Genomic DNA, 14,085 nt, shown 5'->3' on the forward strand with positions numbered 1-14,085 from the left:
TAAGAAAGGAACATACATGTGAAGGACGCGTACTACAGGAACATGTGAAGGACGTTTAAGTCAGGAACATGTGACGGATGTGTAAGACAGGAACATGTGAAGGACGTGTAAGTCAGGAAAATGTGAAGGACGTGTAAGACAGGAAAATGTGAAGGACGTGTAAGAGAGGAAAATGTGAAGGATGTGTAAGACAGGAAAATGTGAAGGATGTGTAAGACAGGAACATGTGAAGGATGTGTAAGTCAGGAACATGTGAAGGACGTGTAAGACAGGAACATGTGAAGGACGTGTAAGACAGGAACATGTGAAGGATGTGTAAGACAGGAGCATGTGAAGGATGTGTAAGACAGGAGCATGTGAAGGATGTGTAAGTCAGGAACATGTGAAGGACGTGTAAGACAGGAACATGTGAAGGATGTGTAAGTCAGGAACATGTGAAGGATGTGTAAGTCAGGAACATGTGAAGGATGTGTAAGTCAGGAATATGTGAAGGACGTGTAAGACAGGAACATGTGAAGGATGTGTAAGACAGGAGCATGTGAAGGATGTGTAAGTCAGGAACATGTGAAGGACGTGTAAGACTGGAACATGTGAAGGACGTGTAAGACAGGAACATGTGAAGGACGTGTAAGACTGGGGCACATGAAGGACGTGTAAGAAAGGAACATACATGTGAAGGACGCGTACTACAGGAACATGTGAAGGACGTTTAAGTCAGGAACATGTGACGGATGTGTAAGACAGGAACATGTGAAGGACGTGTAAGTCAGAACATGCGAAAGACGTGTAAGTCAGGCACATGTGAAGGACTTGTAAGACTGGAACATGTGAAGGATGTGTAAGTCAGGAACATGTGAAGGATGTGTAAGTCAGGAACATGTGAAGGATGTGTAAGTCAGGAACATGTGAAGGACGTGTAAGTCAGGAACATGTGAAGGATGTGTAAGTCAGGAATATGTGAAGAACATGTAAGTCAGGAACATGTGAAGGATGTGTAAGGACGCTCATTGCGTATTTCTTGTTTATTGTTTATCTGTTGTGCTTTAAACGTTCCGGGACAGTGATGCCGATGTTGTCCTTGATTTTCCCCAAAGAGCTAACTCCCCATTAACATAGGGGTTGACAGTACCACACCACTGCAGGTTTCACGAACACACCAAACGTTCGCCCTGCACCACCTCTGGCTTCCTCGCCACACCAAGCTGGCACACCGTGATGCACAACTCAAGTCCAGTCCAGTCCGATTAACTACGGTTATAACGAACTCAAAGGGACCACTGAATTTAGTTCGATATAACCGTATTTCGTTATAAGAATATATACAGCATATATATAGCAAATGTCCGGGGCCAAAAATATGTTTGTTATATCCGTCGGTTCGTTATAAGCGTGTTCGTTATAAACGTAGTTTACAGTATGTCAGACAGCTGCGTACCCCCTTGCCAACACAGCGACCACCACACAACCACATTTGATCTCAGACGTTCAACTATCCATTATAGCAAGCGAGTACATGCACAGAATATCATGCACCCGCATTATCTCAGCGTGGAAATCAATCCAGGAATATATTACCTGACCGCAGTTCGAAAATATAAGCAATAAAAACTAGGCCTTGAGAAACATATTATTATCCATTTAGAACCCAGCTCATCGCGTTTCAGGTCGCTATAGATAACCTCTTCACGTCACTGCCTTACGCAAACAATGCAGACCGTTGAACAAGTTATACATACCTGCCAAACACGTTACCACCCGACCTTTACACGCATTTGTTGGTAGCCGGCCAAAGAGACCCAACATATCGGTATCACTGCTGTGTCAACCACTAGCGTAGTACGTATATATAGCTGAAGGATCACAGGTAAGCAGGCTAACGTCAATATGGTTAAGGCAAAAAAGTGGATTCTTGCAACAAAGTTCGATGGGGAGCCAAAAGACTCCAACTTCAAGCTTGAAGAAGAGGACCTTCCTGCATTGAAAGATGGAGGTGAGAATATAGTGTAGTGATAGACTTGAGATCTCCCACCGCACCGTTATAATGCCATACACAACACTGGGTTAGGGTATAGTTGACTGGCTAAGGTGCATTGAAAGAAGGTGCCTGATGATGTTATAGAAAAGTCCCATGTCATTCATTGCCGCCGCTGTTTTGGAATACCAAATGTAGTATTCATGTCCTTCAATGCGGCCGCTGTTTTGGAATACCAAACATGGGCGGATACAGCGGGCGGGGGGGGGGGGGGGTGCACAATTGAGATCTATTTATTGTCTTTGGTGGTAATTTATACAGAAATAAAGATTTTTTTTCGAAATAAAAAGGGACCACCCCCCCCACACACACACACCCCACCCCTCTGTATCCGCCCATGCCAAATTGCCAAATGTAGTATTCGTGTTATTCAATGCCACCGCTGTTGCCTATACTTTGATTCATCACTAGCAAATTTCGCCACTTGATCACAGGGAAAGATGTGTCCAACTACCTTATCTAAGCTATACTAGGTGGAATATTTTCTCTGATACTGCTTCATGCACCTTGCTTGGATTCCATTTGAACATACCGTCGTCATGTTGTTTGAATATTGCACACACCTCACTCACTCACTCTGACTACTCACTCACTCATTCACTCACTCGGATCACTGACTTAGGACTTAAAATTTGACCTGGCTGGATCCGGTTACAAAGTCCAGTCCTGGGCCTACTTGCACAAAGCGATTTTAGCGCTACAACTATTGTAAGCCTATGTTAAAGTATGGGAGTTACGATCATCTTAGCGCTAAGATCGCTTTGTGCAAGTGGGTCCTGGTGTATGTACCCCGTACAACACTACACCCAAGTCCGTGGTGACCCAGTAAGAAGGCTTAGGGACTCGCTTCACGTTGACAGACAAATAGCTGGTCGTCCCAGTTTCTGCTCCAGGCTAGTTATCTACCAAGGACACGACTAGACCCCTTCATTCAAGTGCAATGCAAGTTAGTCGAAAGCTAGTGTAAATAAAGCACTGGATATAGGGCACGGTGATTCAAAACAGCAAGTCATCCTGGTAATTTAACCGTTCATTTGTGGGTAGATTATAAAAGTTGGGGGCTGTTATATCAATTGCAGCGTGTGTGTGTGTGTGTGTGTGTGTGTGTGTGTGTGTGTGTGTGTGTGTGTGTGTGTGTGTGAACATTCTAGGACATGCACGAAACTATTTTAGCGAGTCCAATTAATATTTTTTAAATTTTTGTATCTTATATTAAAAAATACCTGAAAGAAAAGAGGACATAAATTAAATAAAAATCGCAATAACTAATTGACTGTATTGTGCCTATTATTGATATATACATAAAAGGGTATCACTAAATTTTCATGTTATTAATTCTTTTTGGGGGAAATGGCTAAACAGGCGGATCTGAAGCAGTAATATCAGGTGTAAGGAAGAGAATGTATGGAGGTCAACATCTTTATTATGAGGAGCACAACGTTTCAGAGTATATACTCACTCCTTCATCTGATCGGGGATTGGTTATGGCAATTGGTAAAATGTGTTGTTTTTAACTTAGGATATAAACATGTAGTAACCGCAACTTTGCATATGTAACCTATAATTGTAGTTATAATTATTTAAATATGCTTACCGACAACGATATATATATAATATTAACTTCCGCGTTGATGCGGCTGACAATTCCGCTGTTTCAATCAAAGGGGGTTTCTTGTGATTTGACAACCTCTGATTGACCAGTCAGAATGGAGTAATTTTCAAGAATATAGATTCAACGAGGAAGCTAACGCTTACAAATGTAGGATGACATTTAGCATAGCTATCTTATGCTTATGGTTATGGTTTCTTATGATTATGTCAGTGAAAAAACGTGTGAAGGAGGGCTGGGAACGTTTGGAAGACAGTTTATATCGGCTTTTCAAATAACACTGGAGAGAAATAGTCCCGTTTGTGTAATGTGTTTCTGGGACTAACATCATCATTTAACGGTGTAACTACACATGTATATGTGTTTGTTTATTGACATATTGTTTATATGCTTTTTCAGAATTCATCTGTGATGCAGTATATCTCAGTGTGGATCCATACATGAGGTAAGATCGAGGTTGGAGGTTTTTTTTGTCAAAATGGTTTTATTAAATTTGATGTGGGGTGAGGTGATGTGAGATGGGGTTTAACGTCGCGTCCAAGATCATTGCACTTATATAGCGACGTGTATGTACGTGTGTGTGTTTGTGTGGCTGCTTGTACTAGTCCGGACTGATGCCGATTTATAGTGCTAGCTCACTGAGATACCATGCCGCAGTTTAACATGAATACCCCACTCAGACACAGTATACTGACTCTGAGCCGACCAGTCCATGTTTTAGCCCCTTAATGTCGAGCGCCAGACAGGGTAACAACAAGTACCATATTTTAACGTCTTTTGGTTTGACGCAGTCGGGGATCGAACCCCGGACCTTCCGCTCTCCGAGCGGACGCTGTACCACAAGACCACGGAGGCGGCCCTATTAAATTGGATGTGAACTACTGTGATTGATATTAGGCCATTTGCTTTGAAAACTCAAAGCTACAGGGTGGAGCTCTGACATAACGTCTCACATGCATAGTCTGTTGTTGTGCTGAAACAGTGCAGTCCAACAAACTTTGGGCTGGTGCCGAAACCTACTGCAAGCGCATGTGGCTCAACGTGAAAAACATTTAACACCTCAGACAGTGTAGTTGGTTCCACTGCTTTTTCAGGGTGCATACTTTCCCTGTCGGGAGTTGTGTCATGGGCGAACAGGTAGCAAGGTAAGGACCATGGTGATACCTACTAACCAGTTTCTAATACTTTTGAATTTTAATCACCATAATTATGTACTATTATAGATTACTATTATACTGATTATACTGATTCAGATTACTATTATACTGATTCAAACTGTATCAAATTTACATCCTTTTAACAAGTGCTAATAATATACTTTTACAGAAATGTTCTATGTTTATCTGTCATGAATTACCGCCCTGAAGAAGCACTCCCTTAAAGAAAAAAATTTGGTTCACTATATTTACAATGCACAAAGATTTCTTTTATATATATATCATATATTGTAATGCAAAGTGTAGCTCATATGACATATTTTCCTTCAAACTTATCAGATGTCGGTTTAGACAGAGTTCACGTTCTTGTGCTTGTTCCCAGGGTGACGGAGAGTAAAAGCAAGGACTACCCTGTAGGATGCCTGGTCCAGATGTATGCGGGGTGGCGTTCACGTACACTGGTCGACCCTACAAAACCAAAAGACATGGAAGCCATTCAGTTCCTCAAAGTGCCAGATCTTGGAAAACTGGAGCCATCTCTCGCACTGGGAATCTTGGGCATGCCAGGGTAGGTGCTCTCATCAACAGTGATTTAGGTGTAGTGTAAGTGATGTAAGTAAATTAAGTGTGATGTAAGTAAATTAAGCATGATGTTAGTAAATTAAGTGTGATGTTAGTAAATTAAGTGTAATGTAAATTAAGTATGATGTTAGTAAATTAAATATGATGTAAGTAAATTAAGTATGATTTTAGTAAATTAAGTATGATGTAAGTAAAGTAAGTATAATGTTAGTAAATTAAGCATGATGTAAGTAAATTAAGTGTGTTGTAAGTATAGTAAGTATAATGTTAGTAAATTAAGTATGATGTTAGTAAATTAAGTATAATGTAAGTAAATTAAGTATGATGTAAGTAAATTAAGTATGATGTTAGTAAATTAAGTATGATGTAAGTAAAGTAAGTAAAATGTTTGTAAATTAAGTATGATGTAAGTAAAGTAAGTGTGTTGTAAGTAAATTAAGTATGATGTTAGTAAATTAAGTGAGATGTTAGTAAAGTAAGTAAAATGTTAGTAAATTAAGTATGATGTAAGTAAAGTAAGTGTGTTGTAAGTAAATTAAGTATGATGTTAGTAAATTAAGTATGATGTAAGTAAATTAAGTATGATGTAAGTAAGTTAAGTATGATGTTAGTAAATTAAGTATGATGTAAGTAAATTAAGTATGATGTTAGTAAATTAAGTGTGATGTTAGTTAATTAAGTATGTTGTTAGTAAAGTAAGCGTGTTGTAAGTAAATGAAGTATGATGTAAGTAAATTAAGTATGATGTAAGTAAATTAAGTATGATGTAAGTAAATTAAGTATGATGTTAGTAAATTAAGTATGATGTAAGTAAAGTAAGTAAAATGTTAGTAAATTAAGTATGATGTTAGTAAATTAAGTATGATGTAAGTAAATTAAGTGTGATGTTAGTTAATTAAGTTTGATGTTAGTAAATTAAGTGTGATGTTAGTAAATTAAGTATGATGTTAGTAAATTAAGTGTGATGTTATTAATTAAGTGTGATGTTAGTAAATTAAGTGTGATGTTAGTTAATTAAGTGTGATGTTAGTAAATTAAGTGTGATGTTAGTTAATTAAGTGTGATGTTAGTAAATTAAGTGTGATGTTAGTTAATTAAGTTTGATGTTAGTAAATTAAGTGTGATGTTAGTTAATTAAGTGTGATGTCAGTTAATTAAGTGTGATGTAAGTAAATTAAGTGTGATGGTAGTTAATTAAGTGTGATGTCAGTAAATTAAGTGTGATGTTAGTTAATTAAGTGTGATGTTAGTTAATTAAGTGTGATGTCAGTGTATTGGAAGTAATGCCAGTAAATTAGATGCGATGTCAATGAATTAGGTGTTAACAATGAGTGAGTGGGTGAATGTTTTTAACGCCAGTCAGCAATATCCCAACTAAATCACACCAGCCTGTTAAAATAGAGTCTTGACAAACCAGTGGTTGATATTATGAGAACGAGTATGTCGGCTAGTAGATATCAATGATTTTGCAGCTTCGATTTTTGTGAGACTTTGTGGATGTCCCTAGGTTTTGGCATTTTGATTTACGCGACTGCATCACTTCAGGGTGACGGCCTATTTCGGGTTCCTGGAGATCTGTCAACCTAAGGCTGGGGAGACTGTGTTGGTCAACGGTGCCGCGGGGGCAGTGGGCAGTGCTGTCGGACAGATCGCCAAGATCAAGGTGAGAACATACCACATATTACATAATGAATACACCAGGGATGGTCACCACTTTATTCATTTTACTAGATCACTATCACTTTGGACCAATGATCAATTTAATAATACCTTTATATCAAAAGAAGGGGTGAAGTTGTGATGAAGTTACTCACTATGTCACGGTGTAGTTGCTAGTAGTTAACTACAGTTGAATGTACTTGTACCCGGCAACTTATACCCAACAACTCTCAGAATACATACATGATGCTGCAAAAGCCCCCCATCTGCCATCCCTCTGAATCCACTGGGACAAACACGTATATCACTTGTCGCAGGACCAACGGACCAGTGGCTAACCCATTCAGATAACCCATTGTTTACTGGGATTATTTCAGCTTTGTTTGAATATTTCTATACATGGAATACCCACGTAAGTTAACTTGACTTTTGATATTATCAGTTCGGATTATATGAATGTTGTTATTTACATGAACGATTACAGTTGCTCAGTAGATGGTACTGGAACGGTATAAAACTGTTATTGTTGACTTACTTTTCGGAAAACAGATTGTTTCAATTCCATTTCACAGGGGTGCAAGGTGATTGGCTTTGCGGGAACAAAGGAGAAATGTGATTGGGTGAAGAGTCTTGGATTTGATCACGTGTTCAACTACAAGGAAGCTGACATCAGCAAGTCCTTGAAAGAGGCGGCCCCTGATGGAATTGACTGCTACTTTGATAATGTACGTACAACACCCATTTTATTCGAAAATTTACCAGTGCCAAAGTTGGGCACTGATTTGGCATTTGGAGACCAGGGCTGTTTATAATTAGATATATTAGATGGAAGCAATGGGGCAGTAGACTATCTGCAAGTTGCACAGCGACGGGGTTAGTAACTAAAGACTTACAACCATCATAAACTTTTGCAGGTTGGAGGAGATTTCACTGCTAAAGCACTTCAACACATGAAACTGTTCGGTAGGATTTCCATTTGTGGTGGTATCTCAATCTACAATGCAACAAAACCACCACTCAGTGAGTATTTATCGAGTAATACATCCATGAACTTTCCTCTTCATTTGTTAAATGATAAATATATGCACCTAGATATAGCTGTATACGTATTTCAGGCTTAGGGTTGTGTAAATCTGTCACATTTCTGTAAATACATATTTTTAAAATAAACATTACTTCCATTAACACAAAAAAACTACATTTCCTACAAGGCTCCTTCTTTCTTCTGTACATCCATGGGTTTATTGTGTGTATTCAGCTCCTGGTCGAGAAAGTGAGATATAAAAAGATAACACAAAAACTACATTCCTACAAGGCTCCTACTCTCTTCTGTACAACCATGTGTGTAATGTGTGTGTTCAGCTCCAGGTCGATAAAGTGAGATTTAAGGAGATAACACAAAACACTACATTTCCTACAAGGCTCCTACTCTCTTCTGTACATCCATGGGTTTATTGTGTGTGTTCAGCTCCAGGTCGATGAAAGTGAGACAGAAAGAGATAACATGAGAAAACTACATTTCGAACACGTCTCCTATTTTCGTTTGTATATCCATGTGTGTTTTGTGTCTGTTCCAGCTCCAGATCCGTTCATGACGATCTTATCCAAACAACTTAAAGTGGAAGGTTTCATGGTGATGCGATGGTTGGAAAAATATCCGGAGGGCAAAGCTGAAATGAAGAAATGGATAGACGAAGTGAGTTCTTAACAGCTGGAGTAACAACTCAACAAAATAAAAACTCAAAGTACAATTCCATTCACTTAACAATACATAAACCATTATTCAGAAGAATCCTCACAGATATTGTAGTCAAACACCTTTTGTTTCTAAATAGATGTTTTACGAGTGTATCCATATAGATCCGGTTGTCTCGAAGGTCCATCCACATTGAAAAATCCTTACCTCGAACTCCATTACCGTATCGTTTAACTTTATGGCCCTAGTAGAATCCTCACAAACGTTCTTGCCTTATTTTGTCACTACGGCAGTCTCGAAATGTGAATAATATGGTAATTAATTCTTTCCATTATGTCTACGACTTCGTGTTGATGCGGTTTCACATGTAAAAAAAATATTGTTTGACCTCCACTTCTTTCGGGGATTATAGTAGGTCATATCCTTTGTTAAACTTTAATCAAGATTCTCAATACTTTAAAACAAATAGATATCTGATCACTTTCATAGAGCTTGTTTTACATTGTATGCTATTCCAGGACATGATCAAATACAGAGAGACGGTCAAAGATGGTTTCGAAAAATACCTGTATATGTAGCAGTGTCCAACGAAATAAATTATTTTACGTGTCCATCACTATCGTCTTTCGTAAACAGGACAGCGTGGTCCTTCAACGCAGCACACCTTCTCTTATGACTTATTTACATTGTATTCTATTCCAGGGCAAGATCAAGTACAGAGAGACGGTCAAAGAGGGTTTCGAGGACATGCCCCAGATCTTCATGTCTTTGTTGAAAGGAGCCAACATTGGGAAGATGATCGTTAAAGCCTAGACCAGCCATTTGATGACTGAGTGTTGGCATTTCATTCCGCTTTAGATCAGTTTGAACACTACTGCACCATCGTGACATTCCTACTTATGCTGATATCATGCAGATGTAGTGTTTCGTGAAGTGTACACTGCTTGTGTGGATAGATAGATTATTGTACTAGCCAGCTGAAGGTCTGTGTATATATGCGGCATTTGGAAAACATTCAGCATCAACATACCATACGCTCTGTCCCATAACATATACTGCTCAAACGAAATGGGCATTTCAAGCCATGACAAATTAGTAATATTAAAAAATTGGGTGTTCATTAACTTCTTCACAGTAGTTTATATATGAGTTCTTACATAGACTATGATAGTTTTGTTTGCTGTCCACTATATTATGTTCGCGATCAGTAATTCAGATACGTCATCTAATTTGTCTTTAGGGGCGGTCGGGTAGCCTATTGGTTAAAGCGTTCGCTCGTCATGCCGGAGACCTGGGTTCGATTCCTGACATGGGTACAATGTGTGAAGCCCATTTCTGGTGTCCCCCGCCGTGATATTGCTGGAACATGCTAAAAGCGGCGTAAAACCATACTCACTCACTCGCTCGCTCGCTAATTTGTCTTAGTGGGTACGAAAAGTGGCTTCATTTGGATTGTGAAACCCCTTAGGCGGTCCAGAAACGTGTGTTCGAATCCTGATTAGCTATGAAGCCTAGACCAGCCATTTGATCCCCGAGTGTTGGCATTTCATTCCGCAGTTATTCGTACGCACTTCAGTGTCAGTGAAGTGTGCAAATACTCGATATATCCATCATTTTGATATTATAGCCGTGTGATATTGTTGTGGAGATTTGTAACTCGATAAACATTAACAAGATCAACATTCCATCATATATATATCTATAAAACGATGGAAAGAAAACCTTGTTTTGTCGTTTATTGTTTGAAATAAAGAGGTATCTGTAATAAACAATTACATTCAAAATAACGTTTCTCTAATTCTGAATTTCTGAGTTTCATATAGAATGTGATAGCTTTATGTGTTTTCCTCTGTTTATATGATGGAATCATTAGCTGACTCATTTAATTTATCAAAGTGGACGCAAATAGGGGTTTCGTGTATATAGTGACACCACATTCCGATCCGAGGGAAAGGCAGCGGTAGGGTAACTTCTTTCAGTGGCATTTAGAAGTTGGTTCCATCATCTCCATCAGTCTGCTTGTTCACTCTGTGTTCATTAGTCATCCACTGGCTTCCAATTATCTTAATCATCCCTCTGTGTCCATCAATCAATTAACTGTATAACATTTGTTGTTAATAAGTATGTATACCTATGTTGTTTAGCACTATTCATCACTTGCTTGATAAAGGTGTTAGGATCTACACCAAAACGTCGCACTAATTGTAATAAAGAAGTTGTTCGTCCATAGAACTCGTCTTACTTCAGGGGTAGGGTAGCTTCGTTGTTAAAGCGTTTTGCTCGGGTTCTACAATGTGAAAAGTGAATGGACTTCTTGTGATATCGCAAGAGCATTGCTGCAAGCAGAGAAGAACCATATACTCCGGTCATGTGACATTTCTGAAACAAACCAGAGATGAAAATAAGTGTACATTTATTTCCAATTTTGATTATAAACGCGTCTTGTATGTAAAGACTGACCTACTACTCGGGTAACCTACGTGCACCTGTGTTAACCATATCAACTAGTTGAGTTCTCGATGACGAGAATAATTGTGTGCATTGATCTTGAAGTCCTCCTTGGTGGTGAAAAATGATCGATAACACGTATACATTTCTTGTGAGGTTTTAGTACAAGGAGTGTGAGTGAGCAGGTATGGTTTACATCGATTTTTAAGCAATATTTACACAAATTTATTTTGAGCAATATTCCAGCTATATCACGGAGACACTAAGGAAGGACGAGATGAACAAATTGTACCAATGAATGGATTCGAACACGGGTCTTCGGTGTGGCAACCGTTTTAACCACTCGGCTTCCCCGCGGCTCTCTGTTGTTCAGACTGGACTGACTGACTGACTGAGTATGGTTTTACGCCGCTTTTAGCAATATTCCAGCAATATCACGGCGGGGGACACCAGGAATGGGCTTCACACATTGTACCCATGTCGGGAATCGAACCCGGGTCTTCGGCGTGACGAGCGAACGCTTTAACCACTAGGCTACCCGACCGCCCCTGTTCAGACTGGACTTACTATGAAAAGGGTGTATTCATATTAGCAGCACATGCGGTACATGTGTCGCATTATAATAGTTTTTATGCTATCGGCGATATATAAATATAGTTTATATTCATAGTATATATGCCATGTCAGACGTAGTGAGAAGTACTCCAGTTTTAGAGAGACGGAATCAACAAACTACGTAAACACGCAACTTGTTACTGACGATTGTATTTATTGAAACACAGGGTATTGTAAGGAAGTATAAGTAAGAAATATATATATGACGTAGTTAATTCAGGAACAAGTAGATCAGACGTAACACAGAAATGACGTATGGCGTATGAGTGACGTTAGAAGTTAGAATTGCATGATATTTAAACCAGTGTAGAGCAAGTGGTATTGTGGCGGTCTCTGATTCGCCCTAATTATGATCCTTGGTTTTTCAGTACCATACCACTGTAGGTATCGCCAAGAAGGTAAACATTTACGCTGCATTACTTTCGGCTTTCTTACCGCAGCAAGCTGACACGCCATGATATATAATTCACTCTCTCAATAATTTGTCAGCCGCATAGGATTTTTTAAAATATTTTTTGTTTAACGCCGCACTCAGCATAATCCAGCTATATGACGGCGGTATGTTAATAATCAAGTCTGAACCAGACACTCCAGTGATTGACATCATGAACATACGATCCACGCAGCTGAGATACGATGACATGCAACAACCCAGTCAGCAAGCCTTACCACTCGATCCCGTTAGGTGAGGTTGAAACATTAAACGATTGTTCACCACACAGAACGCTTAACACCAGCAAAGGAACTGCGAGAGACCGGGTTCGATTGTTCACGAACACGAAAGAAATGGATATTGTCTCAGAAATGAGTCAATTCACCAAAACGATTCACCAACCGTAAAATTTCGGAAACCTTTCAAACAAACACCGACCCCTTTTCTCCGAAAGCTCCAAAGTCAATATAGGCAGGCTACTGCAATATTAATGTTACACATACATACACAAATGCCACACGTACTGCCATGGTATCAACAAATGCGCATTGTCTGTCACATGTGCTTACCGTCGTCAGAAAACACACGTAACGGATTTGTGACAGTAGGTTTAAAAAGTGCACCAGTGAGTGAGTTGGGTTTAACGCCGCTTTTTACAGTATTCCAGTTATATCACGGCGTGTCAGCTTAATGTGGGAGGAAAGCCCGAAGTGATGCAGTTCTCAGACGTTTACCAGTTCGGTGAAACCCACGAGCACGGGTATGGTGCTGACAAACCTAGAAACATAATCGGGGCGAACCGGGATTCGAACCCACAATCATAGGTTTCTGGCTAGCCCAAAGGACGCAACTCTGCACAGCGAATCGCGGCGCCTTAGACGACTGGGCCACCCGTGCCCCCCAAAAAGTGCATCAACTGTTCAGGACGTCACCCATCCTTCTCCAAAGACAGGAAGCAAAACATGGAAAACCATTAAATTAAATTCACAAGAAACTAGTTTTGATGATGCTAAAAAGCTTTACGAAAGACAGAATCAAACGAAACCCATGCTGCCATCGCCAGGATCACAAACAACCCCAAAAGAACCCACTACACCTGTAACCACTTTGTCCATCATCTGCCAAACATACTTGGCATGGGTGAGCACGATACTCCTCAAGTATTCTCACCTGAACAGTCATCTCACTCTGCAGATTCATGTCCTAACATACCGAACCTATCCCAAGTTCACCCACAGTCATCTTCTTTATCTCAAGAAAAAATATCATCCACTCCACAACTTCAATCCCAGTATGAAACAATTGTCAAACAAATTGTAAAATCTAAAAATCCAACCTAAAACAGAATTAAAGAAATATCAAAGTGGCAGAGCCCGAAAAGGATCAGACAACCAGGTCCTATTGTTTAACAAGTTGGGATTCCTCGTGGGCATGGATGCGTCCGACAATAGTCATCAATGGGCACATAGCGTTTCGCCCTCAAAGAAAGGACGGGGTAGATCCCCCAAAAATCCTCCGAAGAGACAGCTTCTTCACATATTGTACAATGGAATTGTGGAATACTGAAGAATAATTTTAATTAATTATAGCTATTAGTACGTGATGTTAAAGCATCAGCGTTCTGTCGACAAGAAATGTAACTAAAGCAGACAAGTTTAACTTACGGCAGTTAAATGCATATCATAATTTTTCTCCTCTGGGGATCTTCAATCATTGCGAGGCAGGGTGTTATCCACAGCTCTGTTCATGACATATCGGCCTCATATCTAAAATGCTTTCCTCAAATACCTTAAAACATGATCTTTTCATAGAGGTTCCTCATCCTTTACAATTATTCTCTGATGAACTGCACAT

The 14,085-nt window shown here is 39.4% G+C and overlaps 1 protein-coding gene across 1 annotated transcript; it reads left to right on the plus strand.

Annotated features, from left to right (window-relative positions):
* Window positions 1-1,738: 1,738 nt before the first annotated feature.
* On the plus strand, window positions 1,739-10,540 carry LOC124133859 (prostaglandin reductase 1-like). The gene is made up of 9 exons (XM_046498446.2): window positions 1,739-1,990; window positions 4,041-4,086; window positions 4,736-4,786; window positions 5,181-5,366; window positions 6,926-7,043; window positions 7,612-7,764; window positions 7,954-8,059; window positions 8,617-8,735; window positions 9,438-10,540. Exons 1-9 carry the CDS (start codon window positions 1,885-1,887, stop codon window positions 9,546-9,548), a joined length of 996 nt encoding a protein of 331 aa, XP_046354402.2. The 5' UTR covers window positions 1,739-1,884; the 3' UTR covers window positions 9,549-10,540.
* Window positions 10,541-14,085: the final 3,545 nt, after the last annotated feature.

Source organism: Haliotis rufescens, unplaced genomic scaffold (assembly GCF_023055435.1).
Source record: "Haliotis rufescens isolate VD_foot unplaced genomic scaffold, xgHalRufe1.0.p SCAF_16, whole genome shotgun sequence".
In the NCBI taxonomy this organism is placed as follows: domain Eukaryota; kingdom Metazoa; phylum Mollusca; class Gastropoda; order Lepetellida; family Haliotidae; genus Haliotis; species Haliotis rufescens.

Coding starts and splice junctions, on each gene's coding strand:
- LOC124133859 (XM_046498446.2), top strand. CDS start 1,885: ATGGTTAAGGCAAAAAAGTGGATTCTTGCAACAAAGTTCGATGGGGAG. Junction 1,991..4,040: donor TCCTGCATTGAAAGATGGAG/GTGAGAATATAG, acceptor ATGCTTTTTCAG/AATTCATCTGTGATGCAGTA. Junction 8,736..9,437: donor TGAAGAAATGGATAGACGAA/GTGAGTTCTTAA, acceptor ATTCTATTCCAG/GGCAAGATCAAGTACAGAGA.